The sequence below is a fragment of the Pantherophis guttatus genome, chromosome 14, assembly GCF_059756535.1.
Source record: "Pantherophis guttatus breed Tessera chromosome 14, ASM5975653v1, whole genome shotgun sequence".
NCBI lineage: Eukaryota > Metazoa > Chordata > Lepidosauria > Squamata > Colubridae > Pantherophis > Pantherophis guttatus.
The window spans coordinates 16,087,082-16,114,878 of record NC_142076.1 but is presented as its reverse complement, the minus strand read 5'-3'; the positions used below and the strand labels follow the sequence as shown (position 1 = coordinate 16,114,878).

Sequence of the window (27,797 nt, the reverse complement as noted above, 5' to 3'; positions counted from 1 at the left end):
ACGAGTAGCCACCACTCTGGAATACGAGGCAGAACGATCAAAACTTTGTCCCCTCTTTGCTTGACTTCCCCTTTAAGATCTTTGTAGTTTGTCCTCCAGCTATATGATCTCAAGGCCTTTGCAACTCATCATTGAACTGCCCCACCCAAAAATACTTGAGCAAACGACACTTTGCACATTGTTACAGGTGGATCCCCAGGTGCGCTGACCTCTTCATTGAGCAGAAAGAGAAGTGGTTGCACCTTGCCCCGCAAAATGACTTAGATTCCTCTCAGCAAATAGAGGAATACTTTGCTTCGGTCGGCATCCTGATGTCCCTGCAGCTGCGGGAGATGGTCATCAATTCTCTAGAGGACCTGCTCAATTTTTTTAAGATACACAAGGTAGGTTGTGGCATACAGGTGGTCCTCGACTTACGGCCACAACGGAGCCCAACATTTCTGTGGTTAAGTGAGACATTTGTTAAGTGAATTTTGCCCCGTTTTACGACCTTCCCTGCCCCAGTTGTTCAGTGAATCACTGCAGTCATTAAGTTAAGGCGGAGCTGGCAGCAGAGTCAGTGAGGAGGTTGGGGAGGAACATGGGCCAGTCCTGGGGGCTGGGGAAAGCTCAGACGAGGGCTCTGCATTGGAGGCAGAAAAGGAGGTAGACAGCAGCGAGGCAGAGGAACAGCTGGAGCCTGTTCCCAGTGTGAGCATGCGCAGAGCTGCCAGAAGACAAGAACAACTCAGAAAACGGGGTCGACTTGGGAGTAAAGCTACACCTTAGAGATGATTGGCCCCTCCCACAGGAAATAAAAGAGGAGCGAAGAGGGAGGGGGCTTTTGCAGGAAACAATTCATTCGTTCGGTAGTTTCAAGGGTGGAAAGTTCAGTTCGTGACTCTATGAGACTGCACCAAGTTTTGCCTTCCTCTGCCTTTGGAAACAAGTTACGTGGCAGCTTGCCAAGCGAGATAAGGTTTGTGTTGATAAATATTCCTTTGAAAAACTGTTTGGACCAGCCGTACTGCCTGTGAATGAAAGGAATTCACAGTTGTGTAATAAAAGAGGTTTTGCCGGGACCAATTCCTGCTTCCTGCTTTTTAAGGGAGCTTTTCATCAAGAATGTGAATCAGTGGCCAAGTCTCCGAATTTTAATCACATGACCTCAGTGATTGTAAGCGTGAAAAACTCCATAAACTTCAATTGTAGACAGCCCCGGATCCCGAAAATCGATCCTTTCTGCTTATACCCTTGCATATGATCTCATGATTTCTTTCCTTCTTTCTCTTGAGGATGGAAATGATTTTGGTGACGTTTATCAAGATATGCAGTTCTTTATTCCTCAAATATTGGTCCTCAAACTAGACGTGGAAGATCCGTCCATTATATTTGATCCCGACGTGCAGAGTTTGTGGGATTTAGTCTACCGCTGTTTTATTGAGATTCTCAAATATTCGGAAGGTCTTCCAAAGGTATGCCAAAGGAAAAACGTGGCCCCAGTTCATTTCTTGGGTTACTTCAGGGTTGAAGAAGTCACCATTGACTGGGGGCCCTAAACTTCCTCAACTAAACCTGGACCGGGAGGTTAGGCTGATGGTCTGAAGCAGGAATACAGCTTAAGAAGTAACTTTTTCTGAGGTTGTTGTAACTTTGAACCATCATTAATTGAATGGTCATAAGAGAGACACTGTGGCTCAGTGGCTAAGACACTGAGCTTGTCGATCGAAAGGTCAGCAGTTCAGCGGTTCGAATCCCTAGTGCCGCGTAACGGGGTGAGCTCCCGTGACTTGTCCCAGCTTCTGCCAACCTAGCAGTTCGAAAGCAGGTAAAAAATGCAAGTAGAAAAATAGGGACCACCTTTGGTGGGAAGGGAACAGCGTTCCATGCACCTTTGGTGTTGTGTCATGCCGGCCACATGACCACGGAGACGTCTTTGGACAGCGCTGGCTCTTCGGCTTTGAAACGGAGGTGAGCAGCGCCCCCTAGAGTCGGGAACGACTAGCACATATGTGCGAGGGGAACCTTTATCTTTAAATTAAAAATGGCTGTTGTAGGAGGAGGACAGGCGAATCTGGGGAGGGAGTCAAGAGAGGAATCAGCCTGGAATCCTTATGTTCCCATAAGTGAGTCCCGAGTCCAAACCCTCTTGAATTCCATTAGCTCTTATCTACTGCCAATTTAGTGCTGGCTATTAGTTGACTGGATATATTGTGTATAGGCATGAGCAATAAATCAATTTAATTAGAATTTAACTTGCAGTCCTGATTTTTCATGCCTGACATTGTAGAATGAAACACCACACTAGGAAGTTATGTTTCTTTTTTCCACTGTGCTTCAGTTCACACCTTGTAAAACTCTGAAGCATGATTTACAAAGCAGTGGGCTGGATTTATATATAATAATATAAAAAAGCTAACCACGTACCTCCATGCCTTTTCATTCACTTGCTTAGTGACCTTCTGGGTTAAGTGATACATCTTTAAAGAATTGGTCACATAAATGATTACAGCTAGTCTCACCTGTATCTCTAGAATTTAGAATTATAACATCTGAATTGTAAAAACCTGACCAGCCACTAGATGTCAGCAAAGATCAGGGATTTTATAGCCCAGTCCTGCTAGACTATTCATAGTCTTGAATAGATAGGATCATAAAACGTCAATTATTCTGTCTGTTGAGACCTTAATCCTCCAATTTTGGAATATATTTCTGAGTTAAGGTTGAGGTTTGAACTCAAACTTTTGCTGGGATGTGATTTCCTCATCAGGCTAATAAAATACTTTGCGTGAGATTGATGATCTTACTTTGAGTGTGTATGATGTTAATATTTATTTTTGCATTTTAGGTTCAAGTTAAGCTTTTCCCGGAATTAAAAGGAGATGACCTAATTCTTCGTACGGTCAACAAGGATGAAACATTGGTGGCCGATTATGTACAAAAAACTGCAGAAATATTTGACCTCAATCTAATAGGCCCACAGAAGTAAGTTTGTTGGAAATAAAAGAACATAGGGGAGAGGTGATTCTCCCGTATTTAATAATAGCAATTTTTCTTCTTGGCATTTCTTTCTGAAGTTTTCCTGATGTTATGTCCTGATGGCATAAATTCCCATGGGGGGAGGTGAGGCTGTTGGCCATCATTTTGTTCCATTCTATGATTATTTTTTAAAATCACTGAGATCAATAGAAGAGAATATTTGTATTTCAGGGTTGAGTTGTGGAGTCCTCGGTGCTTGGTTGTTTTGTTTTTTTAAAATTTGATTTATATGCCGCCTTTCTCCGGAGACTCAGGGCGGCTTACAGTGCGTTAAGCAACAGCCTTCATTCTTTTGTATATTTTATACAAAGTCAACTTATTGTCCCCACAAACTGGGTCCTCAATTTACTTACCTTAGAAAGGATGGAAGGCTGAGTCAGTCTTGAGCCTGGGGAGATTCAATCTTACTTTAATTGCAGACAGCTGGTGTTAAATTACAGTGCTTCTGTCTGTTGAGCTATCCAGGCTCCTGGATTTTTGCAGATGTTTTCTTGCAGACGTTTTTTTAACCTACTAGGTCATATCATCAGCGCTCTGATGGTGTTGATGGTGCTCTGATGGTGATCATCTGTTACTGATGTTGTGACCTAGTTGGGTAATGAAACATCTGCAAGAAAACAACCAAGTTCAGAAAGCACTAAAAACTCCACAGTCCTCCTCTTCCTCTACTCCGCAAACCCCACTCCCTTTGAGCACTGATGCTGTTACCTAGTTGGGTAATTAAACGTCTGCAAGAAAACAACTCAAGCTCAGAGAGGACCAAGGACCCCACAATTAATTCACTGAATTTGACGCCTCTGTTCCGAAGTGAACAAAAGGGTCATGGCTTGCTAACAGAATATCTCCTGAAAGATAAATACTTGGACATACAGTACATTGGATTAAGCCAGTGGTGAAATCCAAATTCTTTTACTACCGGTTCTGTGGGCGTGGCTTGGTGGGCATGGCTTGATGGGCGTGGCAGGGGAAGGATATTGCAAAATCTCCATTCCCACGCCACTCCAGGGGAAGGATACTGCAAAATCCCCATTCCCTCCCCACTCCAGGGGAAGGATATTGCAAAATCCCCATTCCCTCCCCACTCCAGGGGAAGGATACTGCAAAATCCCCATTCCCTCCCCACTCCTGGGGGAAGAATACTGCAAAATTGAGGACCCAGTTTGTGGGGGCAATAAACTGACTTTGTATAAATATATAAAAGTATGAAGGCTATTGCTTAACACATTGTAAGCCGCCCTGAGTCTCCAGAGAAGGGCGGCATATAAATCAAATTAAAAAAAAAAATCCCCATTCCCTCCCCTCTCTGGGGCCAGCCAGAGGTGGCATTTGCCGGTTCTCCAAACTATTCAAAATTTCCGCTACCGGTTCTCAAGAACCTGTCAGAACCTGGTGGATTTCACCCCTGGATGAATAGAATAGAATAGAATAGAGTAGAGTAGAGTAGAGTAGAGTAGAGTAGAGTAGAGTAGAGTAGAGTAGAGTAGAGTAGAGTAGAGTAGAGTAGAGTAGAGTAGAGTAGAATAGAATTCTTTATTGGCCATTCTTTATTGTTCCTTGGACACACAAGGAATTTGTCTTGGTGCATACACTCTCAGTGTACATAAAAGAAAAGATATGTTCATCAAGAATCATAAGGTACAACACTTAACAATAGTCATAGGGTACAAATAAGCAATCAGGAAACAATATCAATATAAATCGTAAGGATACAAGCAACAAAGTTACAGTCATGCAGTCATAAGTGGAAGGAGATGGGTGGTGGGAATGATGAGAAGATTAATAGTAGTGCAGACTTAGTAAATAGTTTGACAGTGTTGAGGGAATTACTTGTTAAGCCTCCATAGCTAGTTTATCTTTGATTTAGGATGACGTGAATCCTGTCAGTGTGCCATAACGTAATGGGTGAGTCAAATCAAGACTTGTATCCAAATAAACCATAGTTAAACACAACGTGGCTTATAATGTGCGAAATTATCCCAGAGAATAGGGTGAGATGCTACTGCTCTTTGAGGAAAAAAAAAGTTTGTTCTGCATCTTGATTTAAATCATTTCTTTCCCGCGCAATCTTTTTGCATTGAAGGTACTTGAACGTGTATAAGAAATACAACGATCTCTTGAACAGCAATGCCGACAAAGAGGTGACTGAATTTCTAAGCAAAAGACACGAGCTGGAAGATTTTGTAGAGGTATTGCTTTTCGTTGTGCGAGAAGTGGATTGTTCTTGTTCATGTAAACCTAGGAACAGCCTTTCCTAAAATAACACTTGTAGGGAACATGGATATACAGGTAATCCTCAACTTGCGGCCCAAATTTATGTTCAGTCAGACATTTGTTAAGTGAGCTTAGCCCCATTTTACCACCTTTTTCTTGCCTCGATTCTTTGGCGCTCAGCCTTCCTTATGGTCCAACTTTCACAGCCATCCATTGCAACTGGGAAAACCATCGCCTTGACTATACGCACTTTTGTTGGCAGAGTGATGTCTCTGCTTTTTTTTTTTAATTCTGTTGCTGGAGAAGATTCCTGCGAGTCCCTTGGACTGCAAGGCGATCCAACCGGTCAGTCCTAGAGGAGATCAACCCTGACTGCTCTTTAGAAGGCCAGATCCTGAAGAGGAAACTCAAATACTTTGGCTACCTAATGAGAAGGAAGGACTCCCTGGAGAAGAACCTAATGCTGGAAAACGATGGAGGGCAAAAGAAGAAGGGGACGGCAGAGAACGAGGTGGCTGGATGGAGTCACCGAAGCAGTCGGCATGATCTTAAATGGACTCCAGGGGATGGTAGAGGACAGGAAGGCCTGGAGGAACGTTGTCCATGGGGTCACGATGGGTCGGACACGACTTTGCAACTAAGAACAAAAGCAAGAAAGGTGATGAAATGAGGCAAAACCCACTTGTCTCACTTAGCCACATAAATGTTGGGCTCAGTTGCGGTCGTAAGTCGAGGATTACCTATAATTGCACCTATAATAACCCTATGTGAGATTTTTAAGCGCCAGTCCAAAACAAGACAGTCATTTGTAGACCGTATTTTTCTCTTCCTTCAGCCTAATCTAGATTCAGACACGGGACCTGCTTTCCCTCCAATAGGCTAAAATAAACCTCTTGTGGCTTTTCTTATTTCTGCCGTAACAATTCCCCTTCCTTCTGTCGCCTTGCAGAAAATCGACGGCTTGACGAAATTGAAGAAAGAAATTGCTTCCTTGCACGTCACCGTCCCCTTGGCTCTCTTCTGCCTGGACGCCCTGAAACTGAACGAAGAACTTTGCAATCGGACCCAGAGGCTGAAGGATAGATTGATTGAGTTTGAAGTTGAGGAAAACAGGAACCTGAACAAGAGGTATGGTGGGGAGAACAGCCTTTGCCTGAGAGGATGGGTCATTTCCAGCACGAGGGAACGCCTTGGAAGGCCCTGTAATTGTGCGGGAGGGTAGGCAGGCAGGTTCAATCATCGGTATCATCAAATACGAAGGAATAAATAGGAAATAATCTGTGCAGATAGGATTAGAGTATAGGCAATCCACAATTTACAACAATTGGGCACTCCATCCCTGGAGGTTTTTAAAAAGAGACTGGACAGTCACCTGTCTGAGATTGGGGGCTGGACTAGAAGACCTCCAAGGTCCCTTCCAGATTTCTATTCTATTCTATTCTATTCTATTCTATTCTATTCTATTCTATTCTATTCTATTCTATTCTATTCTATTCTATTCTATTCTATTCTATTCTATTCCATTCCATTCCATTCCATTCCATTCCATTCCACTCTACCCTACCCTACCCTACCCTACCCTACCCTACCCTACTCTTTCCCTATTCCCTATTCCCTACTCTACTCTACTCTATTCTATTTTAAATTCTATTCTACACTCTACTCTACTCTACTCTACTCTACTCTACTCTACTCTACTCTACTCTACTCTACTCTATTTTAAATTCTATTCTACTCTACTCTACCCTACTCTTTCCCTATTCCCTATTTTCTATTCTATTATACTCATTCATTTAGTGATCAAAGTTACAACGGCAGGGGAAAAAAGTGACTTAGGACCATTTTTCATGTTTCTGACCATCGCGGTAACCCCATGATTAGGCGGATCAAAATGTGGACACTTGGCAACTGACTCATATTTATGATGGCTGCATGTTCACCTTTTGCAACCTTTTGATAAACAAAGTCAACGGGGGGGAAGCCCGATTCACTTGACAACCACGTTATTAACCGAACAACTCCAGGGATTCTCTTAACGGTTGCACCAAGCACAGTTGTAAAATGGGGCAAAACTCACCTGACAACTGTCTTGTTAGCAGCAGAAATGTTGGGCGCAAGCGCAGCCGTAAATCAAAGACCACCTATAAGATAGAAGAGTGGGATAGCTTCACTCATTTTGCTAAGCCATCATATGGTTTGGTTCCCATTGCACTTGTCTCTGAAGTCCTAAGGCGCTTCTGAGTTGAAAGGATTTGGTTTGGTTTTTCACTTATGTTTTAGTGCTTTGTGTGAACACAGGTCATTGTGGTCTATTTGACAAACCACCACAAATAGAATTTAGTGGGGCTTATGAATATGGCGGCTGCCTTGCTGTGGTCTGTACCTGAGGTTCCGCAGATGAGTTTGACTTCAATGTTGACCAAGGAGTTGAAAGCCAACAAGAGTTGAGGTTCAGTGTCTTTGGAGGGCCATAGGTTGAAAAAGGAGACATGGAGAGAGGAAGAAGAAGAGAAAGGGGAGGCAGGAGAGAGAGAAAGTGAAAAGGAGGAGAAGAAAGAAGGAAGGAGCAGAAAAGGGAAATTGGACAGAGGGAGGGATGGGAGGTTATGATATCATGATTGTAACTATAATTCTTTGCATTAAGTATGGTGGCTGTTCTAGTAACCTCCTTTTTTCCTTCGTTTCAAGCATTTGCAACCAGTACAATATCATTGCCGACAAAGTCAGCGAAGTGCCTTTGACCACAGAGCAGCTGGTGGAACTCACAGCCTACCTGAAGAAATCCAGCGAAGTCACCGTGTTCAAGCTGCGCCGCGAAATCAGAGAAGCCATTTACCGGCTCGAGTTCCTAATGGACTACGCTGACCTTCCCAGTACGTTTGGGAACAGAACGTGGCCTCTGGTGCGGGGACAAAGCTTCTGGGGCAAAGCTTGGCCTTGGAACGTCTGCTCATTGGTTCTTCTTGAGAAGAATCAATTCGGTAACCTGTTCTGACCCAGCTCCTCAAACACGACAAATCCTCTGACGTGAACTCAAAAGATTCCTTTATTAGGAATGCCGGCAGCCCTGGGAAAAAGTTTTTTTCTCAGGCTGGCCTGTCCGTCCGGCAGGGAGATGAATAGTTGTCTGCACATCTACTCATCTCCCCCCCGTCTTTTATCCCCAAGGCTAGGGTGGGGCCTCGCTATCAGCAGTGGCTCTTCCATCCCAAGGATTTCCACTGCTCTCCTCTCCTCTGCCTTCTGCACATCTGCACATCAGGCACTGGACCCAGCTGTTCCTCCTCTTCCTCATCAGCCACCTCCAGACCTGGGGGCTGTTGACTCTCCATCTGAGGACTGACGGATAGCCCAGGCTCTGCCTCTGTCTCTTTCTCTCTGCCAGCTCCATTCCCTCTTCCCCCTTGGAGCTCCCAAGTAGCCCTGATTCTGACCCTGACTCCCGCTCCTCCTTCTCCTCCCCTGATTCAGCTGCTGGAGGGCTGGCAGCCAACAGGCCACAACATAACCTCTCTAGATGGGGTTGGAATTCGTGGTGACTAAGAAGCAGAAGTCTTTCTCTTCCCCCAACTCTCAACTTTCTTTAAACCCTACCTACGGAATGCAACGAAGGGGAAGATTCCGAGATGTTGGATCTGGTTGGAAGACCAACTTGATCTATCATAGACGTGAGGAAACTTTGGATCCCCCTCATAGCGTGCCTGCTTCTGGTTTTGGGATGCTTTCTTGGTCAAATAGAAAAAATGACCTCCCTCCTTCTGTTTTTAATCTACTAGGTGAAGATATCAGACTAAATAGTACAGTTCTTCATTGGCCGGATGGGATCGAGGACATCTTTGATACCAGTCGGAATCAACTCATGAACAGGAGGGAACAAGTCGAGATTGCCCTGATTAAAAGGTGAGCTGCAGACTACCAGGGAGCAGAGACTTCCTTTCTCCTGATCCATATTTCTTGGCTCAAGGTGGATTTTTAACGCGATGGGATGTTCCCACCTTGATGCTTGGGAAGCTGCGGAAAGAAAATTGATATATGCAGAAAAAAACGATGAAAAGGGGAGATAATTGATGGGAAAGCAATGAAAATGGAGACAAAATCTTAGGGAAACTACTGTTGAGTCAAGGAGGATCATGTCCAGGGGTGGGGCTGCTGGGGGTTTGCAGGGGTTTGGGAGAACCCCTAGCTAAGATTCTGTGCAGTTCGGAGAACCCCCAAATCCCACTCCTGGCTGGGCCCGCCCCTCACACCCCGCCCCTCCCAGGAGCCCCCACGCGGCCCATTTTGGAAAGAAAATGTCAGATGGCTTTTTTTAAAAAAATTATCTTTGCTCCTAACCAGATGCTCTGAATTTGAAGCTATCCTTGAAAGTTATAACAAGGAAGTGGAAAGTTTCCGGAAGAAGGACGTCATGACCATGGAAGAAATGAAGAATAACGTGGAAAAATTCACTGAGTTGTCAAAGAATTTGGACCATGCTCTTCTGGAATATGAGGTTAGTCTTCCCAGAGTCCAAGAGCTAAGCATGGATCTAAATGATTTCAGAAGGACTAATCTATGTAAATTGATAGATAGACTGTGTGACATCGGGTTGGTGTTGAGCAGAGGTGAAATCCAGCAGGTTCTGACAGGTTCTGGAGAACCGGTAGCGGAAATTTTGAATAGTTCGGAGAACTGGCAAATAGCTCTTTGGAGAATAGCTTGACTCCCTCTTCTTTGGGGCAGCCCCTGAGATATTGGAACACTGCTATCATGTCTCCCCTAGTCCTTCTCTTCGTTAAACTAGACATTTAATCTCTTAAAGTAGACTAGAACTACTCTTCCTCCTTCTTTAAAGTCATGCAAACCTGTATCTGAACTGCTGTCTTAATTTTAACAGACTATCAATAAGGAAGAGGAGTTACTTGAACGAGAGAAAAGTCAGTTTCCTTTGCTGCAAACCATCATTTCACACAAGCTGCCATTTGAGCAACTTTGGGTGACCGCTTACCACTTTCATGTGAAATCGGAGGAGTGGATGAACGGTGAGGATTTGTACAGGGTGACGCATTTCTCATAAACGTAAGGCGTTTATTAAAAGAATGAAGAGGGAGTCTTCGATTTATGACCAAAATGGGGACCAGAATTTCCATGGCTAAGCAAGGAAGTTGTTAAGTTAGCCGCATTGAATTTTCCACGACTGGCCACGATTGTTAAGTGGATTTATGCATTCGTTAAGTGAATCACATCGAAGAAGAATTCTTTATTGGCCAAGTGTGATTGGACAGACAAGGAATTTCTCCGGTGCATAAGCTCTCAGTGTACACACAACAATAGTGATAGATCATTATCGTAGTCATTGTAAAGATTACATTCATCGTAAATCATAAGATACAACACTTAGTGATAGTCATAGGATACTAAATAAGCAATCACCCTAAATCATACTAGGATACTAATTAAACAATTTAAATCATAAGATACAAGCGGCAAAGTTATAGCCATAAGAAGATAAGGTGATAGGGAATAGGGAAGATGAGAATAATGATGGTAACACTGCATTTCAAGATAGTTTGACAGTATTATGGGAATTAGTTGTTTAGCAGAGTGATGGCATAGGGGGAAAAATCAGGGGTGAAATCCAGCAGGTTCTGACAGGTTCTGGAGAACCGGCAGCGGAAATTTTCAGTAGTTTGGAGAACCGGCAAATACCACCTCTGGCTGGCCCCAGAGTGGGGTGGGAATGGAGATTTTGCAGTATCCTTCCCCTGCCACGCCCACCAAGCCACACCACGCCCACAGAACCGGTAGTAAAAATTTCACCACTGGGAAAAATGTCACTAAATGCCATCGTTAAGTGACTCCAGCTTCCCCCATTGACTTTGATCGTCAGAAGCTGGCTGGGAAGGTCGCAAATGGGGATCACATGACTCCATCAAGACACTGCAGCCATCATAAACACTTGTCAGTTGCCAAGCGCCTGAATTTTGATTGTGTAAATGTCCTGGCGGCTGTAAGTACGAGGATTGGTCGTAAGTTACTTTTTTCAGTGCCACTCTGACTTCAAATGCTTGGTAAACTAAAGGTTGTAAATTGAGGACCTGTATTCATTTACCACTTGCCGGGAAGGCTAGTAGAATAAAACATGTTCAGTTAATTAAAATATATATATATAGGCTGCCACAAAGAAGAGGGGGTAAACCTATTCTCCAAAATACCTGAAGGCAGGACAAGAAAAAAATGGATGGAAACTAATCAAGGAGAGAAGCAACTTCGAACTAAGGAGAAATTTCCTGACAGTGAGAACAATTCATCAGTGGAACAACTTGCCTCCAGAAGTTGTGGATGCTCCAACACTGGATGTTTTTAAGAAGATGTGGGATAACCATTTGTCTGAAGTGGTGTAGGGTTTCCTGCCTAAGCAGGGGGTTGGACTAGAAGACCTCCAAGCTCCCTTCCAACTCTGTTAAAAGGTCTGGAATCTCAGAGAATCCTTTATGCTCTGAAACCATTTTTCAAACTGTACAGTCTCTCCCCAATTAGGCGTTTGTTCGGAGCTTTCCTGCTCAAAATAGCTGTCTGAAAAGCTTTCCTTTTTCTGTTGTCCTTGAGGCTGCCTTTTCTCCAATTAGAATCCCTGCACAAGGACCTGTCCATCTTAAAAATTATAATTCAAATGCCATTATTCTGCTTATTTACCAGCTCCAGCCAACCGTTTCTCAAGTGCTGATGGGGTGGTCGGGAGTGGGGGGGGGGGGCGGAAGATTTATAATTCCTGCTGCTGCTGTCACCTTAATGTCACATTAATGCAGCTGTCAGGTTAATGCAGAAGGATCATTCCTAATTCATATTTTCATGGAGTTTAGAATGTGTCAAACTTAATTGGTTTTGAAAGCTTGCTCCTGCTTCTCACCATCTGCGGGGTGCTTCCTTCTAACGTTTCTTTCTTTTATGTTATTTTTTTTGCATTTTCGGCATGCAGGGCCTGTCCTCCAACTGAACGCGGAAGAAATCAGCGAGGACGTCGCCAACATGTGGCGGACCATGTATAAATTGACAAAGACCTTTATAGACCTTCCTGGCCCCAAGCGGATGGCGGAGAACGTGAAATTTAAAATTGACAAGTTCAAACAACATCTGCCCGTGCTTTCAATCGCCTGCAATCATGGGATGAAAGACCGGCATTGGGAACAGGTCTGCTGATCTGAACAATATCCAACGTGCAGAGTTGTTAAGATTGTGTGTGTGTGTGTGTGGGGGGGGGGTTAAAAGGTAAAGGTAAAGGTTCCCCTCGCACATAGGTGCTAGTCGTTCCTGACTCTGGGGTCGGTGTGCTCATCTCCGTTTCAAAGCCGAAGAGCCAGCACTGTCCGAAGACGTCTCCGTGGTCATGTGACCGGCATGACTCAACGCCGAAGGCGCACGGAACGCTATTCCCTTCCCACCAAAGGGGGTCCCTATTTTTCTACTTGCATTTTTTACCTGCTTTCAAACTGCTAGGTTGGCAGAAGCTGGGACAAGTCATGGGAGCTCACCAGTAGTAAAACTTTTTGAATCCCACCACTGGTTGGGGACCCCGATTTAGGATTTTCATCCATTTCTCCTTCGTAATGCTTATCTCCCTTCTGATTTTCCAGATCAGTGAGATTGTGGGCTATGAGATACGGCCCGATGACACGACTTCATTGATGAATATGTTGGAATATGGGCTGTCAAAATATATTGACAAGTAAGGAAGACCTGCTCCCCCCCCCAAATCCTTTATCCTTATTTGTTGAAACCAAAGGTATTTACAGATAGTCCTCAACTTACGGCCTTTCGTTTAACAACTGTTTGAAGTTACAGTGGCCCTGAAAAAAGTCACTTTTGACTAGTTCTCACATTTTCAACCGTTGCAGCATACCTCTGATCATGTGATCAAAATTCGGACGCTTGGCAACTGGTTCATATTTAGTTTACTTTATTGTCATTGCACCTCGTACAATGAAATGAAATATTTATGACGATTGCCATGTCCTGGAGTCACATGAGCCCTTTTTGTGACGTTCTCACAAGTTGTTCTGTCCCCAACCACACGCACACACACCAACAGACGTTCAAGAGTTAAAGACCAAACCAGCCGACAAAGTCTTTTTCCTTATGATAACGGAACTTGGCAACAACCTAGTGGCTGCCTGCCAAGAGTTTATTATTTATGAAGTGGAGAGATAACTTCTCCCCACTTCTGATACATCAAAAGAAACAGCTCAATAATTACGGAGTTAATCAAGTCCAGAGATAATCCAGCAAAGTCTATAGCAAAAGTCTGGCAATGCCGAATGGCGTGGAAGCTTTCAGCTTTGTTCATCACAAGGTTTGACTGGCCACCACACTCCCTTTTATATCCTGTGGGGTGTGGTCCAGTGATTCAGCCTAATCTCGGGCACGCCTTTTCTTCTGTTACGTGTGTTTATCTCTGCGACGCTGGCATGGATCCAGCCAAGACTCATTACTCTCATCACTGTCCATCTGTGGCTGCATGGACCTGCTTGGCCCCGGCCCTATCTCTTGCCCTTCAGCAGGCACCAAAGGCATTGCCAGAGAGGAGGGTCCTAGAGAGGGAGGCCTTGCCAACTCCTCCCCTTCACTCTCGGAGTCCTCTCCTGCCGATGACACAGGCTCCAGTAACGGAGCCACAACACAAGCAAAGTCAAATGGGCAAGCCAGATTCGCTGAACAACCGTATGACTAACTGCAGTGATTCACTTAATGACTGCGACAAGAAAGGTCATAAATTGGGGCAGTGATTCACTTAACAACTGTCTTGCTTAACCATGGAAATTTTGGGCTCAATTGTGGTCGTAAGTCGAGGACTACTCAGAGAAAAAGGCAATGAATGTATTTTCCTGGCTGTATTTTGCAAAATGTTCCCTGTCAGGGTTCCAAGTAACACCCCCAACGAAAGAAAACTCCGAGGCTTGAGTTTCCTCAAAGTTCCATTTTATGAGAGATGTCATATTGGTACATCTGGGAAAAACCGAATCTGAAAGTTTCCAGGTTTTCCCCACCCAAAGGAAAGTTCAAGTCCCTGCCTAGGACCCACATGTCCATCACATGGTCCAATCAGACATTATCCCAACTGGAGTAACAGTAACAGAGTTGGAAGGGATCTTGGAGGTCATCTAGTCCAACCCCCTGCTAACGCAGGAGACCTATACTAGGGATTCAAACTGCCAACCTTTCTGATCGACGAGCCACTGAGCCACGTAGGGAGAGGCCTCCCAGCTCCAGGCTCCGAGGTTCAGGGCAAGATGTCCTTGACTTCTTGAGAAAGGAATGTTATTATGACTATATATCACCCCGGCTCTATACAATCCCCCCTCCCAGTTTCCCACAGTAGTAAATGTGGCAGGTCTGGAGGTCTAGTGTAAAAGATGGCTTCCAGGCCTGATATCCCCTTCTTCTCTTTTAGCACCCCGACCATTGGTGTTACTGGATAACTGCGGGTTAACCTACGAATCCAAAGCGGAGAAAGTTTATTTATTTATTTGTTTATTATTTATTAGTTTGATTTATATGCCGCCCTTCTCCGGAGACTCAGTGCGGCTTACAATGCTTTTAAGCAATAGCCTTCATACTTTTGTATATACCTGCTTAGTAGGGCTTTTGGCCCCCCCTAAGCGGTGTTCTATTTTATACAAAGTCAGCTTATTGCCCCCACAAACTGGGTCCTCATTTTACCTACCTCAGAAGGATGGAAGGCTGAGTCAACCTTGAGCCTGGTGAGATTTGAACTCGCAGTAATTGCAGGCAGCTGGCAGCTAAATACTACTTCAACAGTAGTTTAGTCCACTGCTCCACCAGGCTCCTTGGATGTCCTCTTCCGTTCCTTCCAGGGGTACCAGGTGCCAGCTTTGCTAACTTTCTCCTTCCCATTGTAGAATCGAGCCGATTGGTGCAGCAGCCAGCAAAGAATATTCCTTGGAGAAAAACATGGAGAAGATGAAATCGGAATGGGTCAACATCCGCTTCACTTTTGTGAAATACAGGGATACGGTCAGTATGTTTTCGCTTTTTTGTCATTGAATTCTGTTTTGGTCTGACTCATGTTTTTCATTTAAGGTGCTTGACCTCCTTTGAGTCTGCTCCTGAGTTGAACCAAGTCCCAGCTGATTGGGAGGAAATTGGGATTTTGCAGTACCCTTCCCCTGGATTGGGGATGGAATGGAGATTTTACAGTATCCTTCCCCTGCCATGCCCACCAAGCCACACCCATCAAGCCATTCCACACCCATCAAGCCACACCCACAGAACCGTTAGTAAAAAATTTTGAATCCCACCACTGAGGCAATTAGTTCACTTAATTAGTTCACCCTAGAAAGACTGTTTCCTGGGACTTTGCTGGATGTGAATGAGGGGAATTCACAGTAACTTAATAAAAAGGGGTTTTGTCGGGACAAGGAGTCTGCTTTGTGGTTTGGGGAAGCCTATGTCAGAAGATCATATTCATCCCCACCCTGTGTTACCAGTGCCAAACGTGGACGCTTGCAATAAAGCATAAGTGAAAGTAGTCACCACGGAAATGAGATGTTTGAGGAAAGCCGCTGGAGGGGCCAGAAGGGATAAAATAAAAAAAAAAAGAGATCCTAAGAGAAAGAATTAGAATAGAAACAAGCTTAATAATAATAACTTTATTGTCATTGTACGTGTATACACAGTATACTCATACAACGAAATTCACTTAACGCCCAAAGACCAGGTCCGACACACTCCCACCCACCACAAATTCCCCACCCCTAAATCACCCAAACATCCACACAACAGACCAAGTAATGCTGTCCAACAGGTCACTGATGGTGGCCTTTTAGTTCATTGTTGAGTGCAATTATAGCTCTGGGATAAAAACTATTCAGAAAATGTGTGGTCCGAGTTTTAATTGTTCTGTTTAAACTACATACAGTTTAAACTACATACAGAAACAGCAAGTAAAGTGGTTTTCTCACCTGGAGAGGATGCCTTGGGATTCTATACTATACAAGGCAGCTACAAAAAGAGGAGGAGGTCAAAGGACAAGAGGCAGACCCAGAAGAAGATGGAGAGGCAACATCAAAGGCAGTCTACCGCAGCATCAAATAACAATGGTTGAGACTGCCAGAGGTGCAAGAACCAGAATTTTGTCTTCCTCTTGACCACCCAAAGTGGTCAAAGAGGAGGAGGAGGGGAGGAGGAGGAGAAGGAGAAGAAGAAGAAGGAGGAAGAGACAGGTTCTGGAGAGAGGGACAACCCTCATATTATCAGCCACAGTGTCAGGGTTCCAAGTAACACCCCCAACGAAAGAAAACTCCGAGGCTTGGATTTCCTCAAAGCTACTTTTTATTAGAGATGTCATATTCGCACATGTGGGAAAACCCAAATATGAGAGCTTCCAGGTTTTCCACACCCAAGTGAAAGTTCAAGTCCTTGCTCAGCACCCTCATGTCCATCACATAGTCCAATCATCCCCTGTCCAAACTGAAGACACCTCCCAGTCATCCGACTCCAGGTGCCAGGGCACTGCATCCTTGATTCTCTGAGAAAAGAATGTTATTTTGACTACATATCATCTATACTCTATGCAATCCCCCCTTCCCATTTTCCCACAGAAGGAGATGTGGCTGGCCTGAAGGGCCAAAGGTAAAAGATGGCTTCCAGGTCTGACAGACAGTAGTTTCCGATACAGATGGTACATGGAAACCAAAGGGAGAACATATGAAACAGTGGCAGGATCTACCTTTGTAGAATTGAGATCACCAATAATGAGGAAGCAAAGAATAAAATAGGAAGCATAGTAGGTTAGTCATGTAATGCATCGGTTCTCAAGATGAGCATCCTTCAGACATGTGGACTTCCAACTTTTGAATTCCACAGCCAACATGGCTTTTGAAGTCTGCATCTACAGGGTGATGGATCCAATAGTGATATTGGGGAGTGAAAAAGGGTTTTAAGATCCTAGAAATTGAGTGTCAAAATAATTTCCCTGCAACCACCTGTTTCCTTACAGGATACCAGCATCCTTTCAGCCATTGATGACATTCAACTTTTGCTGGATGACCACATCATCAAGACGCAGACCATGTGCGGCTCTCCGTTTATCAAGCCAATCGAAGCAGAATGTCGGGTAAGAGGCCTAACAGTGGCCTGTCTCATTGATCACAATTCACCATCAGACACTAGATCAGCGATAGAATGAAGGACATGGAGTTCCAAGAAGAACTAAATTGGTTACCTCTCCACAGTAGGGACAGAATCAAGCAGGGTGTGTGGGAATCAGCAAGATATCTAAATGACCTGATCTTCCCAAAACAAAGAATAGCTTTCTTCAGAGCCAGATTAAATGTTCTCTCCTCAGCACTTCTCCAGGGTAGGTACAAGAGAACACCAATAGCAGAACAGGTATGCATATGTGGAAAAGGAGAAGTCGAAGATATTGCACATGTTTTATTGTACTGTGAGTTATACAGAGTATGTAGGTCAATATATATTCTCCCCTTGCTAGAGAGATTGCCAGGGAGGACAGACGACTTTTATGTAGGCTTTCTCCTCCAAGATGTTGTGGCTCCGTTACCTGAGCCTGTGTCATCGGCAGGAGAGGACTCCGAGAGTGAAGGAGAGGAGTTGGCAAGGCCTCCCTCTCCAGGATCCTCCTCTTTGGCAATGCCTTCGGTGTCCGCCGAAGGGCAAGAGATAGGGCCGGGGCCAAGCACATCCACGCAGCCACAGGTGATGAGAGTAATGAGTCTTGGCTGGATCCTCGACAGCGTCGCAGAGATAAGCGCGTGCAACAGAAGAAAAGGCGTGCCAGAGATTAGGCTGAGTCACTGGGCCACACCCCACAGGGTATAATGGGAGCGTGGCGGCCAGTCAAACCTTGTGACGAACAAAGCTGAAAGCTTCCACGCCATTCTGCATTGCCGGACTTTTGCTATAGACTTTGCTGAATTATATTTGGACTTAAGTTACTCTGTAATTATTGAACATTTTACTTTGATGTACCAGAAGTGGAGAGACGTTATCTCTTCCCTTCGTGAATCATAAACTCTTGGCAGGCAGCCACTAGGTTGCTGCCAAGTTCCGTTATCATAAGGATAAGGATTTTGTCAGCTGGTTTGGTTTTTAACTCTTGGACGTCTGTTGGTGTGTGTGCGTGTGGGACGGGGACAGAACACAAGACTCAAATCTGGCTACCACGCAGGCAGTGGCAAAATTCTGTGTCACTGCAATGTCCACAAGAAAAAAAACGGGTTACAGAATTATAGATGTCAACTGGTGCCAATTTTATGGAGATACAGTATCTATAACAATTATTGGAAAAATACGTTTACTCACATACTTATCGACTCTCCACTCATGTAAATTAGGGAGTGACCTTAACGGTTTGAGATTATGTATTTTCATAACAGGGATGTTATTATTCATGATTAATGTCAGTGTTATTTTAAATTTATTGTATGTCTATTGCTGGTCGATGACCGTAATAATGTTTTTATTTATTTATTATTATTATTCGCTTTAGAGGATCAAAGGCTTAGACGAGTGTTTTGAATGACTGAGGGTGCAATTTTGTAAATCTGGCTAATCAAATCATAGCCATCAAACAGGAATGACTTTTATGTCTACTTTAGTCTTTTGGGTAGGGGTTAAAAATAAGCCCTTTGAGTTCTGAAACAGAATCGACTTTTTTTTTTTTCCCCAGAGATGGGAAGAAAAACTTGTCCTGATGCAGGAAATTTTGGACAACTGGTTAAAATGTCAGGCAACCTGGCTCTACTTGGAACCCATCTTCAGCTCTGAGGACATTATTGCTCAAATGCCCGAAGAAGGCCGAAAATTTGGAATAGTAGATGCATACTGGAAGGACATCATGGCCCAAGCGGTAGGGATTTGGTTTTTGCCTGCCGGTTTTGGAAATCCCCATTGCAGAATTTTGTCCAGAGCAGTGGTGAAATGTAAAATTTGTTACTATCGGTTCTGTGGGCTTGGCTTGGTGGGGAGGGGGGCATGTGGGGGGCATGGATTTTTGCTGCCGGTTCTCCAAACCATCCGCCGCCATCGCCATTGCATTTGAAAGCATGCAAATGCGAGTAGATAAATAGGTACCACTAGCAATTCAAAAGCATGCAAATGCGAGTAGATAAATAGGTACCACTAACATTTCACCTCGGTCCAGAGCCGTCCTCACACCGGCTTAATGAACGACCTTATGGTGGCATTCTGAAAACATATTGAACTTGATTACTTGATTGAAGTGATTGGTTAGCTTGGTTGACTGGTTTGCTTTGCGTTTATGGCTTCTGGTATAAAGGTGACCCATTGGTGAAACCTGCAAGGTAGTTCAGAGAAGAAGCACAACCAGGAGTGCTAAGTCTTGTCCCAAAAGGGTTTTTCCAAAAGGCAACTGTCAGGCTTGGAAGCCATCTTTTGTATTAGGCCTTCAGACCTGCCATGTTTACTACTGTGGGAAACTGGGAGGGGGGAATTGTATGGAGCCGGGGTGATATGTAGTCATAATAACATTCCTTTCTCAAGAAGTCAAGGACATCCTGCCTTGCACCTGGAGGGATGTGACTGGGAGGCATCTCCAGTTGGGACGGTGCTTTGATTGGACCGTGTGATGGACATGTGGATGCTGGGCAGGGGCTTAGACTTTCCTTTGGGTGGGCTGGAAACCTGGAAACTTTTCAGATTCGGGTTTTCCCAGATGTGCCAATATGACATCTCTAATAAAGTGTAACTTTGAGGAAACTCAGGCCTCTGAGTTTTCTTTCGTTGGGGGTGTTACTTGGAACCCTGACAACAACTAGATTCTCCTGGGATTTTTTTTCCTTGAAAACATTTCACTTCTCATCCAAGAAGCTGCTTCAGTTCTACCAGTTGGAACTGAAGAACCCGAAGGCGCTTTTTCAAGGGGCCGCTGGATTTTCTTTGTTTTTCTTAGAAGACATTTTGCTTCTTATCCAAGAAGCTTCTCTCATCCAAGAAGCTTCCTTGGATGAGAAGGGAAACGTCTTCAAGGAATAACAAAGAAAATCCAGCTGCCTCTTGAAAAAGCACCTTTGGGACAACCAGGACCTGGATGACGGAGAATCTCCACAGATGTCTCTTATCTTTGTTGTGAAATGTAGGTTAAAGACACCCGAGTCCTCATTGCTACGGAACAGCCCAAGATGTTGAGCCGACTTCAAGAAGCAAATCTGTTTTTGGAAGACATCCAGAAGGGCCTGAATAATTACTTAGAAAAGAAGAGATTGTTTTTCCCAAGGTATGCCTCTTCCCAGTTGGCAGGCAAAGGACACTCATTATAACCATTGGTTAGCTAAGCAGACCTTCATTCATTCATTCATTCATTCATTCATTCATTCATTCATTCATTCATTCATTCATTCATTCATTCATTCATTCCCCTCAGGTATTATTGTTGCCTGGGGAATTCTGGGAGTTGAAGTCCAGATGTCTTAATGGGGCTAAGATTGGAAAACACTAAAAGTAATGGGCCTGTCTCTCTGGGGATCTCTTTTGAACAGGTTCTTCTTCCTTTCAAACGATGAGCTGCTGGAGATTTTATCTGAAACCAAAGATCCTCTCCGCGTTCAGCCACACCTGAAGAAGTGCTTCGAGGGGATCGCAAAACTGGAGTTCACTGAAGCCTTGGAAATCACAGGAATGATCAGTTCAGAGAAGGAAGTTGTTCCTTTTATTAAGAAAATCTTTCCAGTTCATGCCAGGGTAATCCTTTCCTTTCCTTTCCTTTCCTTTCCTTTCCTTTCCTTTCCTTTCCTTTCCTTTCCTTTCCTTTCCTTTCCTTTCCTTTCCCTTCCCTTCCCTTCCCTTCCCTTCCCTTCCCTTCCCTCCCTTTCCCTTCCCTTCCCTTCCCTTCCCTTCCCTTCCCTCCCTTTCCCTTCCCTTCCCTTCCCTTCCCTTCCCTTCCCTTCCTTTCCTTTCCTTTCCTTTCCTTTCCTTTCCTTTCCCTTCCCTTCCCTTCCCTTCCCTTCCCTTCCCTTCCCTTCCCTTCCCTTCCCTTCCCTTCCCTTCCCTCCCTTTCCCTTCCCTTCCCTCCCTTCCCTTCCCTTCCCTTCCCTTCCCTTCCCTTCCTTTCCTTTCCTTTCCTTTCCTTTCCTTTCCTTTCCTTTCCTTTCCTTTCCTTTCCTTTCCTTTCCTTTCCTTTCCTCTTTCCTTTCCTTTCCTTTCCTTTCTCCTTTCCTTCTTTCTCTTTTTCCCTTTTCTTTTTCTCTTTCTCTTTCCTTCCTGTCTTTCTGTGCTTGCTTGCTTCCTTCCTTCCATGAGCCGTTGTGGCCCAGTGGTTATAATGCAGTATTGCAGGCTAATTCTGCCGACTGCCAGGAGTTCGATCCTGGCCAGCTCAAGGTTGACTCAGCCTTCCATTCTTCAGAGGTCAGTAAAATGAGGACCCAGATTGTTGGGGGCAAGAGGCTGACCCTGCAAACTGCTTAGAGAGGGCTGTAAAAGCACCGTGAAGTGGTATATAAGTGCTATTGCTATTCCTTCCTTCCTTCCTTCCTTCCTTCCTTCCTTCCTTCCTTCCTTCCTTCCTTCCTTCCTTCCTTCCTTCCTTCCTTCCTTCCTTCCCAGCTTCGGGAAATGTCCTATTTTAGATGCAAAAAGTTAGACCAGCCTTTACACAACTTCAACATGGTCAAAATATGTTGAATTGCGTTTTTGTACATTTGCAAATCCTGTGTAGCTGGGCAGGAGAGGTGTTTTAGGCCAGGAATCCCCAACCTTTTTGAGTCCGCGGACCAGTGGTGGCACTGGTGGCAGCTTCCTTCCTATGCCCATTCCCTTTTTACCCTTATCTTATTGGTGGGGCATGGGTTGTCATTGTAATTTGTCGTTGTTTGCATTTCTCTCCCTTTTTATTCTTTCAGGGCATGGTTGAGAAATGGCTATTGCAAGTGGAAGAAATGATGTTGGCTAGCATTAGGCAAGTCATGGAAAATGGCATCAAAGGGTACGATGAGGTGAGCAGCTAATCGTCAAATGCTTTGAGGAGTTAACTTGGACCCACAATCCAACAAAAGGAGTCAAGATGCAGATGTGCTTATACGTGTTGGGTTCATTGTTAACAGCTGTATTTTCTAAGCTGAAACCGTTATATTTTCTGAAGCCGCTGTTCACAGTTTCTAGCTTGTACATTCATTTCAGTGGTGAAATTCAATTTTTTTTTACTACCGGTTCTGTGGGCATGGCTTGTTGGGCGTGGTATGGCTTGGCAGGGGAAGGATACTGCAAAATCTCCATTCCCACCCCACTCCAGGGGAAGGATACTGCAAAATCTCTATTCCCACCCCATTCCTGGGGGAAGGATACTGCAAAATCCCCATTCCCTCCCCACTCTTGGGGAAGGATACTGCAAAATCTCCATTCCCATCCCACTCTGGGGCCAGCCAGAGGTGGCATTTGCCGGTTCTCCGAACTGCTCAAAATTTCCGCTACCGGTTCTTCAGAACCTGTCAGAACCTGCTGGATTTCACCCCTGATTCGTTTGTATATTGATATACCAGATTTTTAAAAAATTGCTTTAGAGTCACATAATAGATTGAGAAAGAAAGCTGGACTTTTCACTTTAAAAGGTCCCATTTGGACCAAAGGGAACTCTTAAGATTTTGAGATTTTGAGAGACACAGGGGATAGGAAAATGCTGAAAAATTGCTGGACTATTGTTTAGGTTTTTTAAAAAAAAATGTTTTAAAAAAGAGAAGAAGAAAGTCCATTTTAGGGATTACCGACTGTTTTAACAAGTGCTTTTCTGACTCCTGTCAAAACAGATGTTTGATGCTTCGTAGCTGTAGCTGGAAAAGGTGCAAATATTTTTTCTTGTGTGTGTGCATTTCTTTTAGGTTCCTCGAAAAGCTTGGGTGCTACAGTGGCCAGGACAAGTTGTTATTTGTGTATCTTCAATCTTCTGGACCAAAGAAGTATCGGAAGCCATAAAGGAAAACTCTTTGCCTGTAATTTCACACATACCCTTTAAATTTCCAGATATAGCAACTTTTCTCAGTCTTCTAGATAGGTTGGGACTACAACTCCCAGAATTTCCTAGCTTTTGCTTGGTGATGGCTGGTATGCAGAGATTGTACCAGACTGCACAATATTAATGCTGTTCCTATCTAGATATAAAATATTCAGATTTGGGTAGTCCTTGACTTATGACCTGTTGCTTAGTGACCGTTCAGAGTTATGAACCCCCCCCCCACCAATGCATCTTAAAGATAAAGGTTCCCCTCACACATATGTGCTAGTCATTCCCGACTCTAGGAGGTGGTGCTCATCTCTGTTTCAAAGCCGAAGAGCCAGCGCTGTCCGAAGACATCTCTGTGGTCATGTGGCTGGCATGACTCAACGCCAAAGGCGCACGGAATGCTGTTCCCTTCCCACCAAAGGTGGTGCCTATTTTTCTACTTGCATTTTTTTTGACGTGCTTTCGAACTGCTAGGTTGGCAGAAGCTGGGACAAGTCACGGGAGCTCACCCCGTTACACGGCACTAGGGATTCGAACCGCCAAACTGCCGACTTTCGATCGACGAGCTCAGCATTTTAAGCCACTGAGCCACCACGTCCCTCCAAAGCATCTTACTTTACTTTTAATGATAAAACCATCAAAGATGATTGAGTTCTGCTCTATGCAGGCATTCCTCGACTTACGACCACAATGACAACCAACGTTTCCATTGCTAAGCAAGGTCATTGTTAAGTGAGTCATACTCAATTTTCAGACCTTTTTTTTTTTTTTTGCCAAGGCTGTTCATTGGATCACTGCAATTAAGCGAGCCCCAGGATCATTAAGCAAATCTGGTTTCCCCCACTGGCTGTCAGCGTCCCAGCACTGACATAGAAAAGGGAGGAGAAGCCTGAACTTTTGCCTGCTAAATCCCTTTGAAGATTCAGTCTCCTCGGAGATGGGGAGGGGGGAGACATTCCTGTGATCTGACGAAGTACTGACCTTTGCCCCCCAATCCCTCCCTTTCCGATCCCCAATTCTCTGCTTCTTATTGGCTATCTTCCAAGTCACTTTTCTGATTCCTTCTTCGTCAAATCACAGGAATGTCTCCCCCCTCCCCATCTCCGAGGAGACTGAATCTTCAAAGGGATTTAGCAGGCAAAAGTTCAGGCTTCGCCTCCCTTTTCTATGTCAGTGCTGGTACGCTGACACTGGCTCAGAAGGTTGCAAATGGTGGTCACGCAACCCAGGATGTTGCAACTGTTGGAAATAGATGCCGGTTTGCCAAGGACCCAAATTTGGATGTCACGACCACGGCGATGCCGTGATGCTTGTAAATACAAGTACCAGTCATAAGTTGCATAAGTTGTAACTTTGAACGGTTCACCAAACAAATGGCTTTAAGTCAAGGGTTGCCTGTATGTGATTTTTTTTTAAAAAAAATGTAACTCCTTTTCAAAATAAGAGAAAAAAAAATACCCCAATCTTTTGACCTCTTTTGGGAATTTCTGGGGGCCATTTATTTTCATCCCTGACTTATGGTGACAGCTCCTGTGAGGAGGAGGCCCAGCCTCATTGCTGTGTCTCTCTGCTTCAGGAATTTTTGGAGAAAAGCAACAGGCAGATTGGGGAGATCGTGGAACTGGTGAGAGGAAAGCTGTCGAGTGGAGCTCGGTTGACCCTGGGTGCCCTTACGGTCATTGATGTGCATGGTAAGTTCCAATGGGCAGGATGAAACAGATGTTGAAATATGGATTGTCTTAAGAGGGGTGGACGGGAGAGCAAGGAACGTTATGGATGGGAAGGTAAAGGTAAAGGTTTCCCTGTCCAGTCATGTTCGGTTCTGGTGCTCATCTCCGTTTCTTAGCTGAGGGAGCCAACGTTGCCCGAAGACCCTTCTGTGGTCATGTGGCCAGCATGACTATGTGCTGAGGCGCATGGAACATTGTTACTCTCCCAGTGAAGTGGTACCTATTTATCAACTTGCATTTGCATGCTTTCAAACTGCTAGTGGTATCTATTTATCTACTCGCATTTGCATGCTTTCGAACTGCTAGGTGGGTGGGAGCTGGAGCAAGGAACAGGAGCTCACCCCATCACGCAGCACTCAGGTCTCGAACATGAGCTGTCAACTTTCCAGCTGACAAGCTCAGCATCTTTAACCATCAAACCATCACACTCCTGGATGGGAAGTGACTAAATTGCAGATCTCTGATACAAGTCAACTTACAGCTGCAACTGGGATCAGAATTTGTGTTGCTAAGCAAGGCTGGTGGTTTTGACCGAGTCATGGCCAATTTTACGATCTTTTTGGCCACAGTTGTTAAGTTAGTCACCGCGATTGTTAATGAATCACTGCAGCTGTTAAGTGAATCCGGCTTCCCCCACTGACTTATAAGCAGAGCCCCAAAGAACACAACTGCACTATAGTTTAAGCACAACAGATGAATATTAATTGGTTGCAATACCGTATTTTTTGGAGTATAAGACACCTTATAGGGGGTGAAAATTTAGGTGCATCTTATACACCAAATGTAGCCCCACCCACCCACTGGCCCCCATCCTTTGGCCTCTGCCTCGCAGCAGTTACCTCCTTGCAAGCAAACAGCAAGAAAAAACAGCTCCTTTCAGCTTCAGCACAGCCTAATTAGCACAAATTAATTGGATCAGCCTCCCGACTCTCAACTGATTTGCTCTCCGCTGTTTTGCGCAGGGCTCTGCTGCTTGCTGCAAAGAGGTAAATTGCTGGGAGCAGATTTTTTTTTCCCCCTTGTGCTAATCAAACTATGCTGAAAATGAAAATGAAAGTAAAGCAGGGTGTTTGCTGTTTGCTGCAACAAAATTGCTCAGAGGCAGAGTCAGATTTCTTTTTCTTCTTTTCCTCACCGAAAAAGATAGGTGCGTCTTATACTTCGGCGCGTCTTATACTCTGAAAAATACGGTAAGTCTTTTTCTACACCTAGCAACCAAGTAGCTAGATTTTCTTCATGAGCCACAACTGAACCCAGCCCAATGTCAGCGCTTCAACGCTGGCATAGAGAGCAGAGGAGAGAGAGAGATAAGCTCTGAACTTTTGCCTGCTAAATCCCTTTGAAGTCGGGTTGTCGTGGAAATGAGGAGGGGGGAGACATTCCTGGGAAATGACAAGACAAGAAGTCTGAAGAATGACTTGGAAGATAGCCAATGAGAAGCAGAGATTTGGGGATCGGAAAGGGAGGGATTGGGGGGCAAAAGGTCAGTCTTGTCCGCATCGAGTCATGATCCGGTGGTTGTGCTCAATTAAAGAAAAGATTTCCTTAAAGATTGGCAGTTTGGAAATTCATTTATTTGAGATAGCATCGAAGTCTGACACCCAAAATATTTTACTTCTACCAAGTAACATTTTTCTTCTGCAGCACGCGACGTGGTGGCAAAATTGTCTGAAGACCGAGTTTCAGATCTGAACGATTTCCAGTGGATTTCTCAACTGCGGTACTACTGGGAAAACAGAGATGTCATGGTTCGAATGATCACGACCGAAGCCAAGTATGGCTATGAATACCTGGGTAACTCGTTGCGTTTGGTGATAACTCCGCTGACCGACCGATGCTACAGGTAAAATTCCTCCCCAGTTTTTAAATCTTCAAGAAAATATTTACAGATCAAGGGTAGCCGAGGCATTGATTTAATGGAGGGTGTAGAATCACAGCAGGAAGCAAAATTGTAGTTTTTGAGCTCAAGCAATGACATTTAGATTACTCGTGGAATTTGTTTCTTGGATAAAAGTGTATTCATTTAGTCCCCTACCCAATAGAATTTATTTCCTTGGTAATTAGAAGATGATATGGGATAGTCAAGGAGGCCCTTTAATTCCCTCTACAATGTAAATTATGTTTGTTGCATCATGAACTAAATATCAATCATAATTTGTGTGATGACATCCCTCGCGCCCCCTGACACCAATGACTGAATTCACACGTTACACTAAGCTTAGGTTGAAGACGGCATAACGGTCCGATTCACATGTAATATAGCACCATAAATCATGCACAATGATTGGGATAACATGTCGGGGTATGTGTATGTGAAGAGAGCATGAGGGTGGGTCTCTGTATAGTTATATATCGATTGATTTCTCTTTATAATCTCATTTCTATGTCGTAGGACCTTAATGGGAGCTTTGAAATTAAATCTAGGAGGAGCTCCTGAAGGACCAGCTGGTACTGGGAAAACAGAAACCACTAAGGATCTTGCCAAAGCTTTGGCTAAGCAGGTACCGAAGGAATCAGGAATCTCCTTTCTCCTTCTCTCTTGTCTCTTCTCCTTCTCCTTCTCCTCTCTTTCTCTTTTCTCCTCCTCCTTTCCTCTCTTTCTCCTGCTTCTCCTTCTCCTTCTCCTCTCTTTTCTTTTCTTCGCCTCCTTTTCCTCTCTCTCTTCTTCTTCTCCTTCTTCTCCTTATCCTCTCTTCTCTTTTCTTCTCCTCGTTCACTTCTTTTTCTCTTCTTTCTCCTCTTTCCATCTTCCTCCTCTTCCTCCTCCTCCTCTTCTTCCTCCTCCTCCTCCTCTCTCTTTTTTCCTCCTCTTTTTCTCTCTCTCTCTTCTCCTTCTCTCTTCTGCTTTTCCTCTCTCCCTTCTCTTT

At 44.4% G+C, this 27,797-nt stretch overlaps 1 protein-coding gene across 1 annotated transcript in view; it reads left to right on the top strand.

The window, feature by feature from the left end:
* DNAH3 (dynein axonemal heavy chain 3) overlaps window positions 1–27,797 on the top strand; it is a 93,013-nt gene that overhangs the window by 14,075 nt on the left and 51,141 nt on the right. The window contains exons 10-30 of the mRNA XM_060692883.2: window positions 188–383; window positions 1,275–1,454; window positions 2,828–2,964; window positions 5,099–5,204; window positions 6,179–6,357; window positions 7,918–8,102; window positions 9,006–9,129; window positions 9,568–9,721; window positions 10,106–10,250; window positions 12,188–12,399; window positions 12,843–12,934; window positions 15,126–15,240; window positions 17,225–17,341; window positions 18,917–19,096; window positions 20,346–20,482; window positions 20,745–20,946; window positions 22,107–22,199; window positions 23,079–23,189; window positions 24,777–24,891; window positions 26,575–26,773; window positions 27,323–27,431. Coding sequence (XP_060548866.2) covers window positions 188–383; window positions 1,275–1,454; window positions 2,828–2,964; window positions 5,099–5,204; window positions 6,179–6,357; window positions 7,918–8,102; window positions 9,006–9,129; window positions 9,568–9,721; window positions 10,106–10,250; window positions 12,188–12,399; window positions 12,843–12,934; window positions 15,126–15,240; window positions 17,225–17,341; window positions 18,917–19,096; window positions 20,346–20,482; window positions 20,745–20,946; window positions 22,107–22,199; window positions 23,079–23,189; window positions 24,777–24,891; window positions 26,575–26,773; window positions 27,323–27,431 — 3,088 coding nt within the window. The remainder of the gene's footprint in view (window positions 1–187; window positions 384–1,274; window positions 1,455–2,827; window positions 2,965–5,098; window positions 5,205–6,178; window positions 6,358–7,917; window positions 8,103–9,005; window positions 9,130–9,567; window positions 9,722–10,105; window positions 10,251–12,187; window positions 12,400–12,842; window positions 12,935–15,125; window positions 15,241–17,224; window positions 17,342–18,916; window positions 19,097–20,345; window positions 20,483–20,744; window positions 20,947–22,106; window positions 22,200–23,078; window positions 23,190–24,776; window positions 24,892–26,574; window positions 26,774–27,322; window positions 27,432–27,797) is intronic.